The sequence below is a fragment of the Lytechinus variegatus genome, chromosome 1, assembly GCF_018143015.1.
Source record: "Lytechinus variegatus isolate NC3 chromosome 1, Lvar_3.0, whole genome shotgun sequence".
In the NCBI taxonomy this organism is placed as follows: domain Eukaryota; kingdom Metazoa; phylum Echinodermata; class Echinoidea; order Temnopleuroida; family Toxopneustidae; genus Lytechinus; species Lytechinus variegatus.
This window is the reverse complement of record NC_054740.1, coordinates 76,551,397-76,578,098: the sequence shown is the minus strand read 5'-3', so window position 1 is coordinate 76,578,098 and position 26,702 is coordinate 76,551,397. Positions and strand designations below refer to the sequence as shown.

At 36.0% G+C, this 26,702-nt stretch overlaps 1 protein-coding gene across 1 annotated transcript in view; it reads left to right on the top strand.

Annotated features, from left to right (window-relative positions):
- Window positions 1–26,702, top strand: part of LOC121423493 — a 161,372-nt gene that overhangs the window by 122,957 nt on the left and 11,713 nt on the right. The window contains 24 exon segments of the mRNA XM_041618845.1: window positions 1,392–1,415; window positions 3,738–4,118; window positions 4,399–4,770; window positions 5,629–6,000; window positions 6,216–6,575; window positions 7,250–7,363; window positions 9,235–9,588; window positions 9,727–9,910; window positions 10,386–10,663; window positions 10,904–11,049; window positions 11,661–11,823; window positions 14,113–14,226; window positions 14,857–14,973; window positions 15,205–15,558; window positions 15,697–15,880; window positions 17,256–17,533; window positions 17,780–17,925; window positions 18,575–18,737; window positions 19,583–19,606; window positions 21,367–21,747; window positions 22,004–22,375; window positions 22,559–22,918; window positions 24,308–24,421; window positions 24,641–24,994. Of these exon segments, the coding sequence (XP_041474779.1) occupies window positions 1,392–1,415; window positions 3,738–4,118; window positions 4,399–4,770; window positions 5,629–6,000; window positions 6,216–6,575; window positions 7,250–7,363; window positions 9,235–9,588; window positions 9,727–9,910; window positions 10,386–10,663; window positions 10,904–11,049; window positions 11,661–11,823; window positions 14,113–14,226; window positions 14,857–14,973; window positions 15,205–15,558; window positions 15,697–15,880; window positions 17,256–17,533; window positions 17,780–17,925; window positions 18,575–18,737; window positions 19,583–19,606; window positions 21,367–21,747; window positions 22,004–22,375; window positions 22,559–22,918; window positions 24,308–24,421; window positions 24,641–24,994 (5,709 nt within the window).

Here is a 26,702-nt window from a genome sequence, read left to right as displayed (position 1 = left end):
GTTTGCAGTCCGAAGTGAGGTCGAGAATCAAACGGGAAATTTTCGTAATGAGAAATGGCGGCATGCTTTGCTGGGACCGCACTCGGGCTCTTGTGTTATCTTCGGACCGAGGTCAGGAAACAGGTGTTTTGATACTTAGGGTTTGACGTACTTGGAGAAGAGAATTGATCGAGAAAAACTGGGGTATATTGTTCTCAAATGGAGGTTTTCGTCATGATTCAAAAGTGTTGGATGAGGTCTGAATTGAAAAGCTGCAGAACAAGCAGAAATAGTCATGAAGGGTCAATAAAGAACATGATTCTTTTGTTTGTGTCAATAGAAATGAAAATCTATTCAAATCAAGTCCCTGCTTCATTTTTGATGTTTTGTTGTGGTTTATGTAGTGATGGTTCTGTGAGATAACATATGGTTTGAGTTGTGGTTTGAAATTCACATGCATGTTTGTTTGTTTGTTATGTGTCTTGTTCTGCAGAGGTGTGTTTGATTTAATGTTGATGTTAAGGTGCAAGAAAAAAAAAACACTGAGAAACTCACTCATCACCATGGAAAAAAGAACAGTGACTTTCAATATTAGTGTCATTTTGCAACATTTGAATTTTGACCTTGCTTCACATTTCAAGGCACTGCACCCCCATGTGAACCATAATCATATCATATAGGGTATCATTTAAAAGAAAATTAGATCTGTTAATTTCTATCAATCACACATTAATACTTACTAAAACCCAGGAGGGAATATCGATTAAAATCATATTTCCAAACTTTTTAAAGGAGTTTATATGTATGTATATGTGTGTGTGTGTGTGTGTGTGTATGTATATATATTGAATTTACCTTGGTACAATGCCAGAACCTGGAACTGATAAATCATGTCAATGCAATGCCAAGAACAAAATGTATCTCTTAGTATTGTTTAAAGACAGAACAGTTTATATTTGGAGATGAGTGTATTCAAATTGGGAACAATTTTTCATATACTAAACCTTTATGTTCAAATTGTCAACTTGGCTTGTCATGTCATAGTCCTGTTTAATTTCTCAGTCACAGCACTTGCACAGGGCTGTGGAACAGATTATTCTTCTTCCAGGAACAATGGCTTTTGCATTCCTTCCAGCACAATTTTTTTTCACCAATATCATGAATGCCTTTGGTACAGGAAGCTTCGAACACTTGGTTGCACCATAGAGCTATAGCTGCATGGTTGCACAGAATGTTCCTTCCGTGGAGTAGGTCTCTGGAGTACCCTTTTTAAAGATTTTACATTTTGGAGAGCTTCTACTTTAGCATCGGTATTAAATATGCACCTGTGTTACAAAGTGTCTTAAACTTGGTTTCCGGTACGATTTATATTTATCTTTCTCTCTGTTACCTTTTCTTTTTTTGCTCACCAGATTCTTCCATTACAAATAATGAAGGTAAGCAAGAACTAAAACGTATTTAATGTATATGTTCTTAAGAATCATTTACATAATATTAAAAGGAAATCTGATAATTTTTTTTGTTTAATAGAAGGGTTGTGAATTCAGTTACAACAAAAATAAAATCTCGGAAAAATAAACTGTATTAGCATATAAATAAAGCATTGATAAAGATTCAAGACATACGTATGAATGAACCACGAAATTCTCTGCTGTAACCGCAAAAATGAACACTATACTTTTGAAAATATTGTGCAAAGATGTACCTTTTTTACTTAATGCTCAGCACAGTAGATGAAATTAACAAGAAGGTCGTACAGTGCCAATTTGCTGGGTGTAGAATGAAAAAAGGTGTGAAAAAGTAATTGTGTGCAAGCAGGGAAGCACCTTCCCATCATTGAACACACGCACACCCCTCGCATATAACACATTACTCCTCTCGCACACATTCACCCACCCACATTCTCACAAAAACGCTTTCTAAATACTTCATAAATAATTTAAAAAGCAGCGCTTACATTTCCCCTTATTGGTTAAATGTGTTTAGTTGATCAACACTGGACAACTGACCTATTTGGTTAAATGTCTTTAGTTGATCAACACTGGACAACTGACCTATTGTTTTTACCTACCTTCCAAATAAGTAGCCCGATTTAGAAGCAGTTACTTATGTTGAGCCCTTCGCGGGCGTGTGTGGGTGTTGGTGGAATTGTGCGTGGGTGTGTGTGTGTGTGGATCAGTGAGGTATTTGATCTTAAGTTATTTGCTTCATTTTGGGGGGGCGGAAAATGTTTTTTTAGTTGTTAATGAAGATTTGTCAATTTTGTTTCTATTTATCTTGAGTTTATTTGAATGAAATCGTCAAAAGAAACATGTTGGAAAAAATGTTGTGTGTTTGTGGGTGGGTAGGGGTGAATGTGGACGTGCTTTTGTGTCTCTGAGTGGAAGGATGGTTGAGTATCCTACCAGGACCCCAGCAACTTGGTGCAACTGAGATTTACCTTCTGGAGGTTGTCTCGTAGTCAGTCATGCATGCAAAGATCCATTTAAAAATGGTGCCAAAATATGCAAGGAGAATAACTCTGTCAGGACATGAATAAATCAATATTTAAAGGCTCATACTTCAGACAAGACAACTGTATTAAAACGTATTGGACAAACTTATCTGACTCACTTTGTATATATGGCTATAGTGCATGGATGAAAGTTAGTAAATGAATCCATCGAAAGAAATCGATTATGAAACCATGGACCTACTAGCTAGTAGGTCCGTGATGAAACCAACGTAGCTTTTTGTTCTTTTATTGGTCAATCTTTAGCTTGTAGACTTTCACCAGAAGTGTATTAACTTAATTATAGTTACAATATGATGGCTAAGTAGAGTATAAATTCAAATCTTAAAAACTTATTAGGATAAAGGCATATGATCTAATCCTAATCAACGACTCCTCGTGTTATACATTCGTGTTGTAATTATTATTGTTATATTTGCTTTTGCTATATACGTTGTGTAATCTTATAATCATTGTGACTGCTGGTGACTATCTAAGAAGCTGAGTGTTCCTCTTGTTTTGGAACTTCTTATATTCAGTTGTGGCAGTGCACTTGGCAACAATGGTGGGGATCGTTTCCAATAACTTATCTTCTAGCTCGTCAATTTATGTTACTAATGAGAAGATATTTGTTTTTACGAATATTGGAACAATAATACAATTCAAATTTTTTTATGTAATGAGATAATACAACAACACATTAAAGGGGAAGTTCACCCTGACAAAAATTTTGTTGTAAAAATAGCAGAAAAAATAATGAAAAAGATTGCCGAAGGTTTGAGAAAAATTCATCAAATGATTAAAAAGTTATTCGAATTTCAATGATTTGATTTGTGACGTCATATGCGAACAGCATTCGTACATAGTGAATGGTAAAAATCAAATGAAATGTCATTTTCTCAGAAAATTGAAAATGGTTTCCACTGTACCTTTTGTATATCAATTGACAAATCATTTTACATGCGATCATGAATAGTAAACAAAATTAAATCATCAGGAACCATACAAAATTTGAAATTCATGCATTTTATATTACATAACAAATGGGGCAGCTGCTCCTTTATGACGTCACAAATCCAAAACTTTGAACTCTAATAAATTTCTTACTCTTTAACGGATTTTCCACAATCCTTCACCAATATTTATTATTATTTTTCTGCTATTTTACTACAAAGTTAAAGGAATTTCAAAATATCATCACTTGCTCGCAAAAATTGAATCAAAGAATAATTGTTTTCCTCAGCGTTTCCCCCTTTTTTCTTTTCAGATGATGAAGATCAAGAAGACGAAACTGAAATCAGTGTATTTGGTATTGGCGAATCCTTGACAGTGGTCTCCCCAAATTTTCCTGATAACTATATCAATGGAGCTCAAATGCAATGGCTTGTATCTGGTCCAGAAGAATCCAGAATAGTGGCCATTATTCATTCCTTTGAGCTTGAACACAAACACGATTACTTATTAATCGGTTCAGGTCTTGATCCAAGCGACCATACTTCATTACTTGTGAAACTGTCAGGTTCCAGTTTTCCTGAAGAAGTAGTCTCAAGCAACAATGAGATGTGGCTTAATTTCACATCAGATAGCTCAATCACAAGAAAAGGATTCTGGATAGAAATAATGGTGTTTGGTTCCTCCAACATCACAGGTAATATTCTACAGTAGACCCTATATTTTCTTTTTTCATAAAGTTGACGTGACAGATATTAATTTTGTATTGACGAAATTATTCAAGTTCAATTCCGGGTTAATTTGATGCAACTAGTATAAGATATAAAGTGAATGCAAATGAATTCATAGTAAGGTGGCAATGACAACACTGAAGCAAATACTTGATAAAAGGTGTTCCTTTACAGAATAATTGATTTTTATTGGATCCGAATTTGTGGATTTATGACAACAAATTCTTTATCTTTGGTTTCAAATAGATAATTTCACAAACAATGAAGTCAGTTTCTTCGGGTTTGGTGAATCATTGACCATCGTATCACCAAATTACCCTGACAAGTATCCAAACGATGTTGCTATGATCTGGCTTGTGTCTGGACCAGAAGATTTTCAGATTGTAGCCAAGTTTTACGCCTTTGACCTGGAAATACCCCATGACGTCCTTAGTATTGGTTGGGGTCTAGATGCCACTGATCAGTCATCAGAGCTGATAAGACGTTCAGGTTCTAATCTACCTGAAGATGTAGTTTCCATCAACAATGAAATGTGGCTAAACTTTACTTCAGATTCTACCGTCAGGGACGAAGGATTTTGGATTGAGATAACAGTTTTTGGAAAAGAGAATTTTACAGGTTAGTTTTAGAATCTTCTTATATATCATGGATTAACAATCGATATACCTAGCAGCCACAAAATTCTCTGCTGTAACCGCAAAAATGAACACTATACTTTTGAAAATATTGTGCAAAGATGTACCTTTTTTAGTTAATGTTCAGCACAGTAGATGAAATTAACAAGAAGGTCGTACAGTGCCAATTTGCTGGGTGTAGAATGAAAAAAAGGGTGTGAAAAATTAATCTTGTGCAAGCAGGGAAGCACCTTCCCATCATTGAATGCACGCACATCCCTCGCATATAACACATTACTCCTCTTGCACACATTCACCCACCCACATTCTCACAAAACGCTTTCTAAATACTTCATAAATAATTTAAAAAGCAGCGTTTACATTTCCCCTTATTGGATAAATGTCTTTAGTTGATCAACACTGGACAACTGACCTATTGTTTTTACCTACCTTCCAAAAAAGTAGCCCGATTTAGAAGCAGTTACTTATGTTGAGCCCTTCGCGGGCGTGTGTGGGTGTTGGTGGAATTGTGCATGGGTGTGTGTGTGTGTGTGGATCAGTGAGGTATTTGATCTTAAATTATTTGCTTCATTTTGGGCGGAAAATGTTTTGTTTTTAGTTGTTAATGAAGATTTGTCAATTTTTTTTCTATTGACGAAATTATTCAAGTTCAATTCCGGGTTAATTTGATGCAACTAGTATAAGATATAAAGTGAATGCAAATGAATTCATAGTAAGGTGGCAATGACAACACTGAAGCAAATACTTGATAAAAGGTGTTCCTTTACAGAAAAATTGATTTTTATTGGATCCGAATTTGTGGATTTATGACAACAAAATCTTTATCCTTGGTTTCAAATAGATAATTTCACAAGCAATGAAGTCAGTTTCTTCGGGTTTGGTGAATCATTGACCATCGTATCACCAAACTACCCTGACAAGTATCCAAACGATGTTGCTATGATCTGGCTTGTGTCTGGACCAGAAGATTTTCAGATTGTAGCCAAGTTTTACGCCTTTGACCTGGAATTACCCCATGACGTCCTTAGTATTGGTTGGGGTCTAGATGCCACTGATCAGTCATCAGAGCTGATAAGAAGTTCAGGTTCTAATCTACCTGAAGATGTAGTTTCCATCAACAATGAAATGTGGCTAAACTTTACTTCAGATTCTACCGTCAGGGACGAAGGATTTTGGATTGAGATCACAGTTTTTGGAAAAGAGAATTTTACAGGTTAGTTTTAGAATCTTCTTATATATCATGGATTAACAATCAATATACCTAGCAGCCATGTATATTCGTAAGGCTGGTTTGCATTTAAAGGATGCAGATATTTAAGAAAATAAAGAAAAATAATGAAGACTGACTCAGCTTCATTAAATGATCAATAAATATTCTGATAAATATTCTGATAATATTTACGGAATATTAAATTCATTTTCTTTTAGATGCAGTAAACGGGAGTGAAGTCAGCATATTTGGCTACGACGAATCTTTGACCATCGTTTCACCTAATTATCCGAATAAATATCCAAACGATGTGAACCTACAATGGCTTGTTTCTGGACCAGTTGACTACAAAATAGTGGCTTTCTTCCACGCCTTCCATCTAGAATCCGGACATGACTTCCTCATAGTCGGTTCTGGGTTGGATCCGGGGATCCAGTCATCGCAGTTATTCAAATTATCCGGCTCGTCATTACCTGAAGAAGTTATTTCTGATAATAATGAAATGTGGCTCAACTTTACATCAGACAGCTCAAATAGAAGGACTGGATTTTGGATTGAAATCAAGGTCTATGAAGCTGGTATGTTCAATTCATGGATGTTTGACTTTGATCATTTAATATATCTTATGAACAAGCCATTTGAGCATATTGAATTTCAGTCTCAAAATAAGTCATATCTAATACCTAATTCCCACTTTTACGATTCGTCCGACGATTGAACAGGGATTAAATCGTGGAATGATCTTAGTAATCGTATCAGTCAAGACAATTGTAGGTCTATTGGTCGTTGGTCTCGTAACGGATCGCACAACAGTGGTAAGGAAGCATAATGGAATATTTCCTGCTGTTGTATCATATTTCATAATTGGTAATTCTGCAGATGCATATGATTTAAAAATAATATTACCCATCGATTGTTATCAATTGTTATTTTAGAAAAATAGATAATACAACATTGTTTTTTACATTATTGTTCTATTCCAATACTTATTCTTTTTTATATTTTGTGTTTTATTCATAAGTTCTACAAATATTAATTGTTTAGGGGCACCTTTTTTTTAATCTTGCTACCCGACAAGTACGTGTCGCAATACAAAATGCTATTTTCAGACCAGTCTTTAATGAATTTGCGGAAACCATAATTAAGGTTGGTTAGATATTTTCTGATCTCCAATCGCCGGGAACTGTAATTCATAATTTGTATTTATTTTATAGATATGATTCCATTCATTGATATATTTTTTCCACGAAAGATAATCCTACTGATGATTGTAACTTCATGTGCGGAGATGGGACCTGTTTGGAATCTGATGATGTATGTGATGGTAAAAACGACTGCTCGGATTTCTCTGACGAAGATTTATGTCGTAAGTATAAATATTGAATAGTCTAAGAAGGGGCAGTTGTCTTACTTGAATATGTCATGTGGTTATCACAGGTTGCTCCTGAAGGATATTGACCCACAATATTGCTCAAATTCATATTATACAGAGAGTGAATGATGGGGGTGTAATATAAACATTCTTTGGACCGCCGGATTTATATTTTCCCCAAGGGCCGAGGGGTTATATTTTCCCAAGGCGCGCAGCGCTGTGGGAAAATCTTTTAGGACGTCCAAAGATCTTCTTTTTTTACACATCCTATCAGTCAATATCTGTTATATTAGAGGATAGCTTCGAATGATGAAAATAGATCTAACGTTAAACTTACTGTTAGGTATACGATGCGTGCAGAAGATCAGTTGTGTATATTCACAGTGACTGATGAAACTGGTATAGAACTGACGTTAATTAACGTTTGTCTAACGAGGTGAATGACCATTTTCAAATAAAAATCAAGTTTCTATATGCCTAGATCTAATATAGAGTCCGGTCCAGGTCCAGCCCCCCAAACCTCGAGGCAGATCGAGAATGCATGTTGAGCCATGATCAGGTTCAGTTCCTGATCTAGATCTAGAATGAATTGGGGATGAGATAGATTCTAAACATGACCAGAAGCCTAATCCAAGTTAGATCTAGACTCTATGTCAGAAAACTGTCGGTGGTGGTCGTGATCTTTCAGCTGTCGAACAAGGTCCAAGGCCAAATGTAACTAGAGTGTAAAGTTTTGTTAACACTAATTTACGTCATCATTAGCAAGATTTAACGTTAGATATCTCTAACTTTTGAAAAGTTAGAACTTACTTATAGATCTAGGCCTAAATCTAGGTCTAGATCTATTTACTTACCTGATGTTATCATCCAAAAGCTGATCTTATCCCTCGTTGGCATTGCTCTCAAATATCACCACAAATCTCTGCCATTAGAACAAATCCATTATTGGTTTTGGTATTTATTTTCCATACAATGTTAAAAACAATGCAAGGTAAATCTTTGTTAATATAACAAAACTGTTCTTCCCTGGGGTCCAAAGAATATGTAACAACAGTTACTGTACATGACATAAAATAGAATTATACATTAGAAATAATTGAGCTAAACAATAATGAAAAACAATGAGAAGAATGCAAGAGAATACATTTATACCCTAATGTGACCACCCTAACTAACGTTAAAAGTTTTAAAACTGAGCTAAGATTAGTTGTCCGGGGGTAATTGTCCTCGGGGGGTAATTGTCCGGGGGTAGTTGTCCGGGGGGTAATTGTCCAGGGGGTAATTGTCCTAGAACCTCAGTCCCTAGGCCTATATCTGCTAAAGTTTTGGCTCCACTCACCAATACATATCCTGAAATTGTTAAAAATCCCCTGAATGTCAGAAATGACGGTTATTCCTGTCTATGCTACGTAAATCTATACAAATGTAGGCTCCATTTTAGTAACTGATGAAGGCCTAGTGTTAGATCTAACAGTAAAGCTTAAGTACGGGTAGTCTCCTAGCTATACGTCATCGTCGGACTCGCTTAAATTCCGCGACCCGGTTCAGAAATTGTTTGATTCCAATTGATATTGACTGTTGATCGATTGCAAAATGTTATTTCCTTGTAATTGGTAATATCTAATCCACAAGAGGGCGCTGTATAGGGAGAAAAATATATACAAGGGCCGGCTGGCCAATATATTCATCGAAGGTGGAACAGCTAGGAAATACATTGATCTCGATCACATCACGTAGCGTGCTATGGACCGATTGCGCTTGGCTATCTGCCCGGGCTATCTGCCTTTGCTTTGTAATATATTAAATAATATGTTGATTGAAGCATCTGCTGTTATTTACTCTATCCTTCTCTCTTTCATCTGTAGCTGAGTGTACCGATCTTCAATATTCAACCTGTGAAGCAGTACTCTCCTACGATCGGACTTACTTTCCAAACCCATCAGCTCAAGACCGTGATATTGCAATTAGTTTAATTGAAGAAACAACCATCATGGAAGAATGTCATGAAGACTTTCTGCTTCTCTTCTGTGCTATGCTTTTTGCTGACTGTCCCCATGGAGGTCCTTCTAGACGTCCTTGTAAGACACTCTGTGAGGAAGTCACAGATGCATGTCAAGTATCTTACAACATATTGATGGATAAAGACTGGCCCATTGATTGCAATCAATTAAGTGATGAAGGGAATGTTGAAGAAACATACTGTAATGGCGGAGAAGGAGGTAAGTAGAAAGTGTCATGCTTAGTCAAGTACTTTCACTTCAAATGAAGACGTGTTTGAAATCATTTCCTCTAGCAGTGATCACACCTTCTTTGTCCAGCTATATTGAGGCATTTTTATTTTTCTTATTCTGCTACAGATTTAACGAATGAAGCTGCATGCGGTACCCGACCTGCAGTTGATGATTACCACTCTAGAATAGTCGGAGGAGTTGATGCTGATCTAGGGGAATTCCCGTGGATCGCTACTGTTCAAATGGGAGGTTTCTTTTGTGGGGGTACCTTGATTAGTAACCAGTGGGTCTTGACTGCAGCTCACTGCGCGTAAGTATTTGCCAGCAATTTTTTTCTGGTAGAGTAGGGTAATAAACCGGTCAAGCGATACCTAGTAATGATTCATTGACTTTAATTTCAATAATTACATTTACAATCCCACGTTGCGTTTCATCGTGCTTCAATTCTAAATTTTCCTGACCTTGAATATTATTCGTGACTTTATCTTTAATATTTGAATATATTCACTCATCTTCCCCTACTAGAGGCTAGTGAAGGGGGAGACAATGGGTAAATGGACCCAGGACCTTATTATTGTTTTGAAACCACAACGTTGTATCTTTCTGCACATTTAATTAATCTCGTCCATCCCAAATGTGTTCTGATATACATGATCGGATCCTAGGTCTCACTCTCATAAGTGAGTCTTTCAACAGTCATCACATGGTAGACCTGTGTAACTCGGAATTCATAATATACTCGACCACCACCGCAAATGTATGTCATTTTTATTCTTAAACTACAGAGAAGGAATGGTTGCCAGTGATTTCACCATCACCCTCGGAATTCGCCATTTGTCTGATAACCATGAGCATAAGGAGGTAAGAGGAGCTGACGACGTCATCATGCATCCAAATTATGGCGCTATTAATGGAATAGCAAATGATATTGCACTTCTTCATCTATCCGAACCTGTAGAATTCACTGACTATGTGAGACCTGCTTGTTTAGCTACTCTACAAAACGAAACAATGGCGTACAGTCGATGTTGGATTGCAGGATGGGGTACCACGTACTTTGGAGGTAACTTAATTTACTATACAATATAACAAACAAATTTCTAATATGTTTTTGGGCTGCATTTGTTCGATATACATGCATGATTAAACATTTGATAGTTACATCTTTTTCCTGACCCATTGGATTATCTTCTAAAGGCTAAAAAGTAGAAAAGTTGTTTTATGATTAAAAAGAGAACTTCACTATATTAATTCAAATGCCAGTGATTCTTTCAATTCTTTTCCTTATATATTTTTTTTCCAGCTGGTTCAATTTCATACGACCTTCAAAAGGCACTTGTTCAGCTTATTAGCGACAACACCTGTAGTTCTCTGTACAGTCAGTACAGTATTGTAGAAGAAGCAGAATTATGTGCTGGTTACATTGAAGGCGGTGTAGATTCTTGTCAGGTAAGACTTTTCTATTCTCACTATTTCTTTTTGTAGAATGATATGTATTATGTATTACACATTGGTTCTGTTACAAACCCTGCTGTTGAATTGACCAAAATAAAATAAATGATTTGTCATAATATTGGAATATCTTTCATAATGTTTCATTAATACTCGAATTGCTTGAGGTTAGCAGAATATAAAGTGATGAAAAATATTGTTTTATTGTTTTTTTAAACAATTTTGATGCTAATGATGGGATAAAATCTTTCCTGCTTTTCTCTTTATCATTTAACTCTTTCATTTCAGTGACTCTTTATATATAAAACAATTAATACTGAAAGGGAAGGCACAGTTCATTCTTTCATTTCCCCTGACGCATATTTTTTTTTTATTCACCATTTTTTGTGCTTTTTCATGCTTGTAATGTGGGAGTCAGGATAATATAGAGTTTCTAAGACAAAATAAACCTTTGATTTGAAAATGGAAACGTTGATTTATTATATCATTTTCTGGTTTGATTACTACAAGAAAGTATTTAGTTTTTTTCTTAAACAAGGTGAATGTATATTCAGTTTTTTTCACTCATAGTCCTGAGCCTTTTCAACGAATAATTTCCATCAAAACAGGGCGACAGTGGAGGTCCGTTAACTTGTCAGGGTTCTGATGGTCGCTGGCATCTGGTAGGATCTACGAGTTGGGGTATAGGATGTGCTGAGCCAAATTACCCAGGAGTTTATGCCAGGATTTCACAATATACTGACTGGATCATGGATACCATGGGTTTTGAGGGTAAGGTTGTCGGTTCTTGATTAGAATGGAGGAAAGAAAATATATTTATTAGCCACTTCTCTTGGACTCCATTGCCTTTATCTTTGTTACAGCAATTTTTGTCTCACCTGCGAAGCAGAGTGAGACTATAGGCGCCGCTTTTCCGGCGGCGGCGGCGTCAACATCAAATCTTAACCTGAGGTTAAGTTTTTGAAATGACATCATAACTTAGAAAGTATATGGACCTAGTTCATGAAACGTGGCCATAAGGTTAATCAAGTATTACTAAACATCCTATTAAAGTTTCATGTCACATGACCAAGGTCAAAGGTCATTTAGGGTCAATGAACTTAGACCATGTTGGAGGAATCAACATCGAAATCTTAACCTGAGGTTAAGTTTTTGAAATGTCATCATAACTTAGAAAATATATGGACCTAGTTCATGAAACTTGGACATAAGGTTAATCAAGTATCACTAAACATCCTGCATTAGTTTCATGTCACATGACCAAGGTCAAAGGTCATTTAGGGTCAATGAACTTTGGCCGAATTGGGGATATCTGTTGAATTCCCATCATAACTTTGAAAGTTTATGGATCTGATTCATGAATCTTGGACATAATAGTAATCAAGCATCGCTGAATATTTTGTGCAAGTTTCAGGTCTCATGATTAAGGTCAAAGGTCATTTAGGGTCAATGAACTTTGGCTGAATCAGGGGTATCTGTTGAATTACCATCATAACTTTGAAAGTTTATTAGTCTAGTTCATTAAACTTGGACATATGAGTAATCAAATATCACTGAACATCCTGTGCGCGTTTCAGGTCACATGACCAAGGTCAAAGGTCAATGAACTTTGGCCGAATTGGGTGTATCTGTTGAATTACCATCAAAACTTTGAAAGTTTATGGATCTGATTCATGAAACTTGTACATAAGAGTAATCAAGTATCACTGAACATCCTGTGCGAGTGTCAGGTCACATGATCAAGGTCAAAGGTCATGTAAGGTCAATGAACTTTGGCCATGTCGGGTTTTTTTGTTGAATAACCATCATATCTCTGTAAGTTTATTGGTCTCGTTCATAAAAAGTTGACATAAGAGTAACCATGTATCAATGAACATCTTGTGCGAGTTAGAGTAGTATTCAAAGTCAGCACTGCTGCTATATTGAACCGCGTGATGCAGGTGAGACGGCCAGAGGCATTCCACTTGTTTCTTTAAGGAACGGTTTTTGATGTGATTCATGATTTATAACGGGCGAATGGCGTAGCTTTATGTTTCTGATATTCAATAGCTGAAATGCAAATGTTAGTGTCGATCATAGCTTTAACATTTTCAGTGAAATGGGGGGGGGGGGTGGGGGTCATAAAACGTGTTACTGCTTAGCTATAAGATGGAAAGTGAAAGAAATGTACATTCATCATTACAAATAATTTCAAATATGCAGTTATTACTTGTGCACATTATCAGAAGTCTATAAATGCTTTACAATAATAAGGTGCAATAAACCCGACTTTAGCCATTATTGTTAGCCCTAAGTTTTTATTATGAATATGCCATTTTTTATGTAGTCTATTCATGGGATATGTTGCATAATTTTTTTTTTTTAGTAAACAGGTAGAAATAGGACATTTACCAACATTTTTATGTATAAATATGAGAAAGTCAAGTGTATAAGGACCAGATTTGAGTAAATCCTTGAGGTCCATGTAAATAATCTCGCAGGTTTTAACAAAAATGAAAAAATAGTGTATTCTCTTTGAATGAATTATGATACATTCCACAGTTACACATATTGAATATTTTAAATTGGAAAGATCAAGAATAGAGAGAAAGGTGGTTTAAAAATCAATCAATCGATTGATAAAAAAGAAATTGAAAATGGAAGAGCGTTACTAAAAGAAATGTCATCGTCATGCATTTCTACAGTATGAATAAAGACGAGAAATGTTTCATAATGTTACTAACATAACTTAAAATCATAAGCAATTATTATACAGCTGACAAGATTTTACAAGCAACATAGAAAAAGAAGATCAGGGGAAACTTTGGATTGATGTGGATGGAACTTGCTTGGTCATAATTGCGCTATTTCAAACTTGCAGTGTGTAATTTCTAGCTATGGTAAAACTAAGTATAAAAAACTTGTACTTGGTAATTTCCTGAACTTACATATGTAGGACGTTTCAAAAGAGATGAAAGTAACCCAGTTTCTAAGACAGAAACGGGGATGTTTCTAGTAAAAGAAGAAAATACCCTCATTTGACACAATGAGCATTTTATCCTATTTCATATTTCATCATAGATAATCCAGCTGATGAATGTTACTTCACTTGTGGAGACGGGACTTGTTTGGAATCTGATGATGTATGCAATGGTGTAAATGACTGCGCAGACTCATCCGACGAAAATTCATGTCGTAAGTTGGGACAATTATTGTAAACATTTATCGTTGTAGTCATAGATGATAATTTGTCGTTAAAAAGTATTAATGATATTTCAGTATTTGTCTTCTTTTTACTTTACTCTTTCACAAATATATAGAAGAGTAGGAGATTCATCGGGACATTGATTTTTTTCTGTCCAATATAAAACCAACATATTTAAAGTATTTCTGATAGTCTTGACAACCATTAAGGTGCCTTTATAATTCAATGAATGTTCATACCCTGTAAATCATTTTTCCAAATATACACTTCAGTCATAGATTAAAACTTGTCGTGAAATAGGTATGATATTTCAGTATCTGTCCTTTTTTACTGTACTCTTTCAGAAATAAATTGAACGGGAGATTCTTTGGAACATTGATTTTTTTCTGTCCAATATAAAACCAACGTAAAAGGATTTCTGATATTCTTCATAATCAAGAGACTTTTAAACTTATATGAACATCAATACCCTGTAAAACACTTCTGAGAAGCAATTAATAGTGTGCGTTAGCAAAGCAAATCGTCAATTTACCAAATGAACAATTATTCTGTTGGAAATTTTCCATATTTCCATCATTTCACTTTGGATTTACCAACATTTACCAATTCATATTTTACAGCAGATGATTCTACCGATGAATGTTACTTCACTTGCGGAGATGGGACATGTTTGGAATCTGATGACGTGTGCAATGGTGAAAATGATTGTGCAGACTTTTCTGACGAAGATTTATGTCGTAAGTTGAACAATGACACTCACTGATTTATTTATAATACCACTTGTCGTTGATTCCAATGTACTCCGTTATACAGCATTATTGATATTTTTTCATCGGTCTTTCATCTTTGTCTTCCCTTGATAATAGAAATCATCTTGTAAACGGGAAAACTAAAGAGCGTTGTAGCATATGCAGACTATATATAGAAAATGCCAAAGACATCATAATTATTCTTGTATCTTTTCACAGCCCAATGCAGTGACATCAATTTCTCACGATGTGAAGCAGTACTCTCCTACGATCGGACTTACTTTCCAAACCCATCAGCCCAAGACCAAGATACTGCAATCAGTTTGATTGAAGAAACAACCATCATGGAAGAATGTCATGAAGACTTTCTGCCTCTCTTCTGTGCTATGCTTTTTGCTGACTGTCCCCATGGAGGTCCTTCTAGACGCCCTTGTAAGACGCTTTGTGAGGAAGTCACAGATGCATGTCAAGTATCTTACAACATATTGATGGATAAAGACTGGCCCATTGATTGCAATCAATTAAGTGATGAAGGGAATGTTGAAGAAACATACTGTAATGGTGGAGAAGGAGGTTAGTAGAAAGTGTCATGCTTAGTCAAGTACTTTCACTTCAAATGAAGACGTGTTTGAAATCATTTTCTCTAGCAGTGATCACGCCTTCTTTGTCCAGCTATATTGAGGCATTTTGATTTTTCTTATTCTGCTACAGATTTAACGAATGAAGCTGCATGCGGTACCCGACCCGCTGTTGATGATTACCAATCTAGAATAGTCGGAGGAGTTGATGCTGATTTAGGGGAATTCCCTTGGATCGCTACTGTTCAAATGGGAGGTTTCTTTTGTGGTGGTACGTTGATTAGTAACCAATGGATCTTGACTGCAGCTCACTGCGCGTAAGTATTTGCAAGTGATTTATTTGGTAGAGGAGGGTTATAAACCTTAGCGGTACCTAGTAATGGTTTATGAACTTTGATTTCAACGAACAAATTGACAATCTCACGTTGTATTTCTCCGTCGTTCAACTCAAAGATTTCCTGACCTAAAATATTATTCGTGACTTGAATCTAGAATATTTGAATGTACACATTCATTTTCAAGCTAGATTTGTGGACACGAGGGATTTTATTCCCTTGGTATTTTTCTTTAGTTATATTATTTCCAAGCACTATGAGGATGTTTGTTAGAGTTTTGACGGAGGGAATATTTTCAGGTAAGGCTATATGATATGTACCTTCTCTACGATTATATGAATAAGGAAGGGTAATTTTCTCTACCTGTCTCTGTTTAATAAAGAGAAATCACAGTTGAAAAATGTGTCCTGTTGCATTATCAATGTACCATTTTGATGTACTATTCTCCCCTTCCTCTTGATTCATTTGGAGGTGTCTTTGTATGTACTCTCTGTTTTTGAATGTAAACGTAAATGGGAAAGGCGAGAAAGTCAAGGTTAAAAAGTACAATATTCTTTTCGAAATGAGTGTGGTTCTTAAAAAGACTGTAAACCAGGAGTGGATCGAAAGCCGAGAGGTGAGAGAAGGCTGGCTTGAGTCGGTGAAAAGAGAAATAACAGGTGCTCCACCTCCGCGATTGTCCAAACCACCATGCAAACCTTCAAAAATCAATTGTTTCTTTCCAACATATCCAAAGACTACGAATACACTTCATTCCCCAATCATATTTCATTCTAATTAACTCACTGTAAAATATATCAATTTCTGAAATTTCCCGCATTACTTTCTTGGTCATTTTCCACAGAAGCAGGTCTGGAGAAATGGCACAGCCTTGCCGAACTCCTCCAAGAGTCATCTGCATGTTTTGATTGGTTTATATTCTGAACACCAGTTGTAATACATTTAAAAATCTGATATTTCCCACATTACCATCTGAGTGGTGAATTCGAACATGTGTGGTGACATTGCACACCCCTGCTAAACTCCTCTCGTGATCTCTGGCCATTTACTGTTTCTTATCCCAGCATGCCCAGTTATTTTTCCTGCCACCAAAAGCTGACTTTGCTAGTAACTCATCAACATGTCCCAGGACCTTATTATTGTTTTGGAACCACAACTATATCTATATCTTTCTGTACCTTCTTTTCAGTAATCTCATTCATCCCAAACGCGTTCCAATATAAGTGATCGGATCCTAAGTCTTACCCTCATAAGGGACTCTGTTAACATTCTTCAATTCATCGACCTTTGTAAATTCCATTCATAATATACTCCACCACCAACGTGAATGTATGCCATTTTTATTCTTAAACTACAGAGAAGGAATGGTAGCCAGTGATTTCACCATCACCCTCGGAATTCGCCATTTGTCTGATAACCATGAGCATAAGGAGGTAAGAGGAGCTGATGACGTCATCATGCATCCAAATTACGGCGCGATCAATGGAATAGCAAATGATATTGCACTACTCCATCTATCCGAACCTGTAGAATTCACTGACTATGTGAGACCTGCTTGTTTAGCTACTCTACAAAACGAGACGATGGCGTACAGTCGATGTTGGATCGCAGGATGGGGAACCACGTACTTTGGAGGTAGCGTAATTTAACGAATGAATTTCTAATGTGTTTCATGGGGATGCATTTGGTCGACATATGATTAAACATTTTATAGGGTTTAATTTGACTGGTCAATTAAGTTTATCTCTAAATGTTAGAAAGTTATGAAAAAAAGTTTTTCTTTGCATGATTAAAAAGTCAACCTCACCATATTCGAATGAAGGGTCAATTCAAATGCAAGTGATTCTCTCAATCCTTTTACTTTTCTGGGTTTTTTTTCAGCTGGTTCAGTTTCATACGACCTTCAAAAGGCACTTGTTCAGCTTATTAGCGACAACACCTGTAGTTCTCTGTACAGTGAGTACAGTATTGTAGAAGAAGCAGAATTATGTGCTGGTTACATTGAAGGCGGTGTAGATTCTTGTCAGGTAAGACTTTTCTATTCTCACTATTTCTTATTGTAGAATGATATGTATGATGTATTACACATTGGTTCTGTTATAAACCCTGCTGTTGATGAATTGGCCAAAAGTAAAATACATGATTCGTAATAGATCGGAATATTTTTTATAATGTTTTGTTGATGGTTCAAATTGCTTGAGGTTAGCAGAATATAAAGTGATAAAAAAATTCATTGGTATTTTTGTTTATTTTTGGATGCTGATGATGGGGTGAGACTTTCCTGTTCTTCCCTGTTTTATTTAACACAAATACCCTATTGCTCTTCAGATTCATTTTCAGTCACTCTTTTAAAATAAAACCATGGAGACTGAGAAGGAAGGCACAGTTCATTCTATTATCTCTTCTGATGCATATTTGGTTTTCTTTTCATTGATTTTTTATTCACTATTTTTTGTGATTTTCAATGTCATGTGGGAATGAAAATAATCAAGACTTTTTTAGACAAATAAAATTTGGATTTGAAAATGGAAATGCTTATGCATTAGATACTTTTCTTGTTCTAAAACTAGTAGAAAATCTTTCGTTTTTTTCTGAAACAAGGTAAATGTATATTCAGTGGTTTTTTTTCCACTCGTAGTCCTTAGCCTTTTCAACAAATATTTTCCATCAAAACAGGGCGACAGTGGAGGACCGTTAACTTGTCAGGGTTCTGATGGCCGTTGGCATCTGGTAGGATCTACGAGTTGGGGTATAGGATGTGCTGAGCCAAATTACCCAGGAGTTTATGCTAGGATTTCAAAATACACAGATTGGATTAAGGATACTATGGGATACGAAGGTGAGGTTTCTGTTCTCGATGTTGAGCTTCGTTAAGGTACCCTCCCCTTGTTTGAGTTTTAGTTGGCAGCAGTTAAAGTGATTGGTTAACATTGGTTTGACTTTAAAAAAATCTGAGCTAGAAGGTCATACTTGTCACCTGTGTCTGTGATATGTTACAAAAATGAAGCCCAGAAAAATTGCGTTCGAAAATCATTATTCAGTGCTTCAAAAATTAAAATATAAAGTGAACGGAAACACCATCTTAATTTCATCCCATTCACTTATGTGTACTATTTAGACGTCTATAAGACGCCTATTTACAAAATCGGTGCTTGCCTTGTAGTTTTAGCTTTTCATTCTCAATAATAGTTGTTTTCAGGGTTTATTAGTTCTAATACATGCACTTGTACACATGTTTCATCTCTGAGAAATTTTTAAATTGGCTGCTCACAAAGTTAAAAAATACCTTTAAATTAAGCAGAATTCAACCAAAACAATGATATTTCAAAATGCAGGGATCAATGACTCTGCCTCTTATACAGTCTAATTGTTTTATTAATGTCTCTGGAAATTATGTGATGAACAATTAGCTTCACTGTTCGATACATTGATTCGAGAATAACATCCAAATATGTTTAAGAACACATTTTTTTAAGGTGAGACCTTGCATTGATCACCAATGACTGCTACTTTTCTGATCAAGGTTAAATATTAATCAGTGTCAAAATATGTTTCAAAATTGCTTTCTAGTCTGCAATATACCATGCTTGATGTATAACTTTTGTATTAATTAGGCCTAATGCTTTTGACATTTTTATTTGTCCCTCTCTCTTCCACATATCCCCATCTGCTCATTTTCATCAGAACCTACCATTCCAGATAATGAAGGTAAGCAAATACTATGAAATAGTTTCTTAGTAGTATCTTAAATAGTATCATTATTATGATCACGGACGTGTCTTAACTGAACAAAAATGATAAATAATGGATTGTTTCGCAAACAAAACAGGGGAACAACTTTATCCGGCATGTCCATCATGGTATAAGGTTTTTTTCAGCTGAACTCTTCTTTTGGTCTTAAATACTTCTAAGACTTTAGCGGTCAGTGGCCATTCCGGTAGATTAGCGTAATCTAAATGGTTACAACTATTGTAACTTTGTCATGATGGCAACGACCATGGTAGCGATGCATAACAGCAAGTCAAAATCAAATGTTTCCATAATGGCATAGTTACAATCATGTGAATTTGCATGAAAAGGCGCTCACAGCTTACATGCCTTTCTATATCACATCTCTCTCTTGCCGGTTGCAAGGTGTTTTAGGAATAATTTGATGTTTAAAGTCTTTAGGAGTCATGTCATTTTTTATACAGTGGGCGTAGCTATAATTCAGCGGAGTCTACGTTGTCTTAGGAAATTGAACCTGCTTGGAAGACCAGCACGAGATAGACCCGTCTGTGTGTTTGGCATCTTGTCATTCCATGAGATGGGCAATCTATATTTTATCTTGTTTAGCACAGAGCAGATTACAGAGGACACATACATCCTTTTTTAGTCTTCGTCAAGAATTTAGCATTTTCCGAGATGCCTGTGGCTAAGTAGGAGCGTTTTTATGCATGTCTTGACGAGTTATGTATCGAGAGAAAAGAGGTTGTTGCAGATATAATAGTTTATCAAAGGTATGTGATGTTTACCAAAACTAAGTTTCAGCTTCAAGCTTTTTGTCACCAATGAATGACGATACCTGGCCATGTCTTATTTTCGTCTTATTCAGACTACTAGGGGGAAAGTCCTTATAGATACCATAGAAACTCTCCATCGGAGTCTTCAGTTTCTTCGTTTTGGAGGAATTGAAAGCTGCAAGATGTGCAAATAACAGTTCTCCGATGAGAGTATCTCACACTTATGTCTGGCTTCATTACGTCAAATCCCTGTTTGGAGGAAGACCGCAGTTCAGATTGCAAACTGCGGTTCTAGACCATTTTCATTTGAAAATCTCAATAACATTTCCAAGCCCCGATAAACCCTTCTTGGCCAGGTAATCCCGTTGTCTCATTTTCACCTCCAAAGGCCAGTAAATGAGCGTTGAGCCAAGGACGAAATGATAAACAACAGCTGTGCTATTACGTACTTCTCTGCTTGTAGTAGGACCTTCGGAATGAATTTATTGTATTCGATTTTTAATCACGTTTTCAAAGGCATATTGTATTCAGGAATCCAATGTTAGTGTCCCTTTTCAATTTCGAACGAAGAAAATCGACCTCCAAATAAGGAAAGTAAGATGACAGCATGCTTTGCAGGGACCGTGCTCGGGCTGTTTTGTTATCTTCGGACCGAGGTCAAGAAACTGATGTTTTGATACTTAAATATTGGTTGGGGCAGTGGGTTTGTTGTACTTGGGGAAGAGAATTGATTGAGGGAAATTGGGGTATAATGTTCTCAAATGGAGGTTTTCGTCATGTTTCAGGTGGGCATCAGGTTGAATTGCCTATTTACTAATCTGGTGTGAAGGTTAGTCTCTTTTTTTGCTGGGTTAATGTCGGTTTCAGGAGCAATTTATTTCATAGAGCATATTGCATCCTGAACTAAAAGAATTAGAAAGACAATAGAAAACAAAGAAATTCATAATTGTTCATCTTTTTTTTCAGATGACGAAGTTCAAGAAGACGAAACGGAAATCAGTGTATTTGGTATTGGCGAATCCTTGACAGTGGTCTCCCCAAATTTTCCTGATAACTATATCAATGGAGCACAAATGCAATGGCTTGTATCAGGTCCAGAAGAATCCAGAATAGTGGCCATTATTCATTCCTTTGAGCTTGAACACAAACACGATTACTTATTAATCGGTTCAGGTCTTGATCCAAGCGATCCTACTTCATTACTTGTGAAACTGTCAGGTTCCAGTTTTCCTGAAGAAGTAGTCTCAAGCAACAATGAGATGTGGCTTAATTTCACATCAGATAGCTCAATCACAAGAAAAGGATTCTGGATAGAAATAATGGTGTTTGGTCCCTCCAACATCACAGGTAATATTCTACAGTACACCCTATATTTTCTTTCCTCAAAAAGTTTACATGACAGATTTTAGTGTTGTATTGACGTGTTCATTTGATTCAACTAGTATAAAATAAAAAGTAAATACAAATGAACACATTGTAAAGTGTCAATGACAACACTGAAGCAAATACATGATAAAATGTCCTCCTTTACAAACAAATTTTATCATTTAATCCAAACTTGTGAATTTATGACAACAAATTCTTCATCTTTCTTTTCAAATAGATAATTTCACAAACAATGAAGTCAGTTTCTTCGGGTTTGGTGAATCATTGACCATCGTATCACCAAACTACCCTGACAAGTATCCAAACGATGCTGCTATGATCTGGCTTGTGTCTGGACCAGAAGATTTTCAGGTTGTAGCCAAGTTTTACGCCTTTGACCTGCAATTACCCCATGACGTCCTTAGTATTGGTTGGGGTCTAGATGCCAGTGATCAGTCATCAGAGCTGATAAGACGTTCAGGTTCTAATCTACCTAAAGATATAGTTTCCATCAACAATGAAATGTGGCTAAACTTTACTTCAGATTCTACCGTCAGGGACGAAGGATTTTGGATTGAGATTACAGTTTTTGGACAAGAAAATTTTACAGGTTAGTTTAAGAATCTTCCTATATATCACGAATTGACAATCGATATACCTAACAACCATGTATATTTGTATAAGGCTGGTTTGCACTAATAAGGATATGAAGACTAACTCAGCTTCAATAAATGATCAATAAATATTCTGATAAATTAATATTCATGGAATATTAAATTTCTTTTCTTTCTAGATGCAGTAAACGGGAGTGAAGTCAGCATATTTGGCTACGACGAATCTTTGACCATCGTTTCACCTAATTATCCGAATAAATATCCAAACGATGTGAACCTACAATGGCTTGTTTCTGGACCAGTTGGCTACAAAATAGTGGCTTTCTTCCGCGCCTTCCATCTAGAATCTGGACATGACTTCCTCATAGTCGGTTCTGGGTTGGATCCGGGGATCCAGTCATCGCAGTTATTCAAATTATCCGGCTCGTCATTACCTGAAGAAGTTATTTCTGATAATAATGAAATGTGGCTCAACTTTACATCAGACAGCTCAAATAGAAGGACTGGATTTTGGATTGAAATCAAGGTCTATGAAGCTGGTATGTTCAATTCATGGATATTTGACTTTGATCATTTAATATATCGTATGAACAAGCCATTTGAGCATATTGAATTTCAGTCTCAACATAAATAATATTTAATCCCATTTTTAGGATTCGTCCGACGATTGAACGTATGATGAGCTTATGCCGTGGCGTCCGCCGTCTGTCGTCCGTCCACAATTTCAAAATGCTACCTCTTCGCCATTTCAAGTCCGATTTCAATTCTGTTTGCTTTATATGATAGCACTAGGTGGGGCATTCAAAACTTCTACACAGAATTTTGAAATTCATTAACTATGCTAATTTATGTTCATTTTTCAAAATTCACAAAAAATGCTACTTCTTTATTTGTTGACCGATTTTGATTTTTTTGCTTCCATCTGGTAGAGCTTCATGAGGTTCACCAAACTTCTACACAGAATTTTGAAATTTTGACCACAACAATTTTTATGCTAATTTATGCGAAATTAATTTATGCATATTTTTAAAAATTCACATAAAATGCTTCTTCTTTATTTGTTGACAGATTTTGATTTTTTTTCTTCCATCTGGTAGAGCTGCATGAGGTTCACCAAACTTGTACACAAAATTTTGAAATTTTGTCTGGAAAATTATTTATTCTAATTTATGAAAAAATTTATTCATAAATCACAAAAAATGTTTTTTCTTCTTCATTTGTTGATCAATTTCAGTTTTGTTTGCTTCATATGATAGCTCGAGGTGGTGATACAAAATGTAAACATAGAATTTTGAAACTCATTGAATCTGCTATTTATTCATATATTTTCAAAACTCACAAAAATTGCTTACTTATTTGTTGATTGATTTTGGTTATTTTTGTTCCATCTGAAGGCTACATTATAGGTTCACCAAGGTTCTACACAGAGTTAAGAAACTTTGACTAGATAAGAATTAATACTTAATTCATATGAAATTTATTCATAGATCACAAAAAATGCTTCTATGTCATTTCTTCATCAATTTCAGTTCTATATCCTCAATTTATGTCACCAATATAATTCACTACAGTGTCAACTGGGCTGAAATTAAAATTGTGTTAAATTGTGTTGCGAGATGCCGGATGAGCTCCACATCATTGATGTGCTAGTTTATTTTTAAATTATCATTCTATTCCATTACTTATCTCTGTATTCTTTATTTTTCATTCGTAAGTTCTACAGTTATTCATTTAATTGGTGAGGGGCACATTTTTTCAATCTTTCTACCCGAAAATTAGGCCTACGTGCCGCAATACAAAATGCTATTTTCAGAACCGTTACATGTTTAAACTATTTCTTGATCTCAAATTGCTGGGAACTGTAATTCATAATTTGTATTGGTTTTATAGATAAAATTCCATTCATTGATATGCTCTTTCCACAAAAGATAATCCTACTGATGATTGTGACTTCATGTGCGGAGATGGAACCTGTTTGAAATCTGATGATGTATGTAATGGTAAAAACGACTGCTCGGATTTCTCTGACGAAGATTTATGTCGTAAGTATAGATATTAAATAGTCTAAATATGCCGTTCATTCATAAGGGTTGACAATAGATCGTAGAAGGGGGGGTCTTACATAAATTTGTCATGTAGTTATCACAGGTCGCTCCTGAAGAACATCGTCCCACCATAATGCTCAAATTCATATTAGATAATATGTTGGTTGAAGCATCTGCTGTTATTTAATCGTCCATCCTTCTCTCTTTCATCTGTAGCCGAGTGCAGCGATCTTCAATATTCAACATGTGAAGCAGTACTCTCCTACGATAGGACTTACTTCCCAAACCCATCAGCCCAAGACCGTGATACTGCAATTAGTTTGATTGAAGGAACAAGCATCATGGAAGAATGTCATGAAGACTTTCTGCTTCTCTTCTGTGCTATGCTTTTTGCTGACTGTCCCCATGGAGGCCCTTCTCGACGCCCTTGTAAGACACTCTGTGAGGAAGTCACAGATGCATGTCAAGTATCTTACAACATATTGATGGATAAAGACTGGCCCATTGATTGCAATCAATTAAGTGATGAAGGAAATGTTGAAGAGACATACTGTAATGGCGGAGAAGGAGGTAAGTAGAAAGTGTCATGCTTAGTTAACTTGCTTCACTTCAAAGACGTGTTTGAAGTCGATACCTTTGGCAGTCATGATGTATTTTTTCAGCTATATAAGATATAGAAGCTTAGTTTTATTGTGCAAGAGATGTGACAAATGAAGCTTTTTGCAGAGAAGGACGTAAGCTTAGAGCTCATTTACTATATGCCATGCGTACAAGATTAAATACTAGTGTGCATTACGAAAATGTCCCGTTTGATTCTCGACCTCACTTCGGACTGCAAACTGCGGTTTTATACCCCGATTCGCGTTTGGAAACTTTTCCAACCCCGATAAACCCATCTTGGCCAGGTAATCCCCTTGTCTCGATTTCACCACCACGGGCCAGCTAAATGAGCGTTGAGCCAAGGACGAAATGATAAACAAAGCTGTGCTATTACGTAAGACTTGTCTGCCTGTAGAAGGATCTTCGGAATGAAATTATTGTATTCGATATTAAACATGTTTTCAAAGGCATATTACATTCAGACATCCAATGCCAGTCCATTTTCAATTTCGAACGAAGAAAATCGACCTTGAAATAAGGAAAGTAAGCGAATAAAAATTACGGTATGCTTAGCATGCAAGGACCGCGATGCATGCATAGTTTCTGTCCGTCCAGCAAGAAAATGGGTTCACTCGCGCAATGATACAGTCTTAACGTTCGAAAAATAGTAGTAATGGCATACCAACATACAAAGTATAATAATCATGCTGCTGATATGCACAAAAATATGAAATCATTATTTTTTTTACCCCAAAGTCTTATTCATAATTTAAATACAAACTATGCCTGTAACTATTTTTATAATCGCAGACGTATTATTGCACCATACGTGGTTCTCCGGTAAACTGCCCATGTGCGCTGCATCCATTCCACCGTTTGTTTTGGGTCGTTTTAGTTTCCACCATTAAATGTCTGACTTAGGTATGTTGTGCTAATTTTTTTGTAAGTCAAAATGTTCAAAATTTGTCATTTTGCTAATATGAGGTGATTAAAATTAGCGCCCTGTCCTTTTTGTCGGGAGAAAGAGAGAGAGAGAAATAGAGATGGGGTGGAATTTCCACCCCATCTCTATTTCCCTCTATATATCTTTAACAAGGGCGCCGGAAGCGAGGGGGGGCAGGGGGGCACTTGCCCCCCCCCCCCAATAAATTTTTTGGGGGGCAAAACGAGATTTTGCCCCCCCCCCATGTGCCCCCCTGAAAGTAGAAAAATGATAAATTATCAAATAATTAAAGGACAAAAGTATACGATGAAGGCACTTTTATGCCCAAAAATTGTCATTTCTATTGTCAAAAATGAACAATTTTGCCCCTGACGGGGCAATTACATTATCATAGTAAGCCTGGCGTCTTTTGACGAACAGTTCCTCTGTGAAACATACCTTTGAAAAGCCCCTTTTCCATCTTATTACAGTGTGATAACGTTTAACCTTTTAATGAATACATTTCAGACTAAAACCGAATGGCAAGCTAATTTTCTTTAATATCTAAACCTACAAATTATGAAAAAGATGGATATCTTCTTAGATAAATGATTTGATTTTATATATTTCGATCCAAAAAAGTGAAAAAAAATCAAGCACGTTTTGAAATAAAAAGATGGCTGTGTATTTATGCAAAGCGCAAGCGATTTTATTATTTTTATAACATGTCCTGAAAGTTTTCTTTTTTCCCAATTA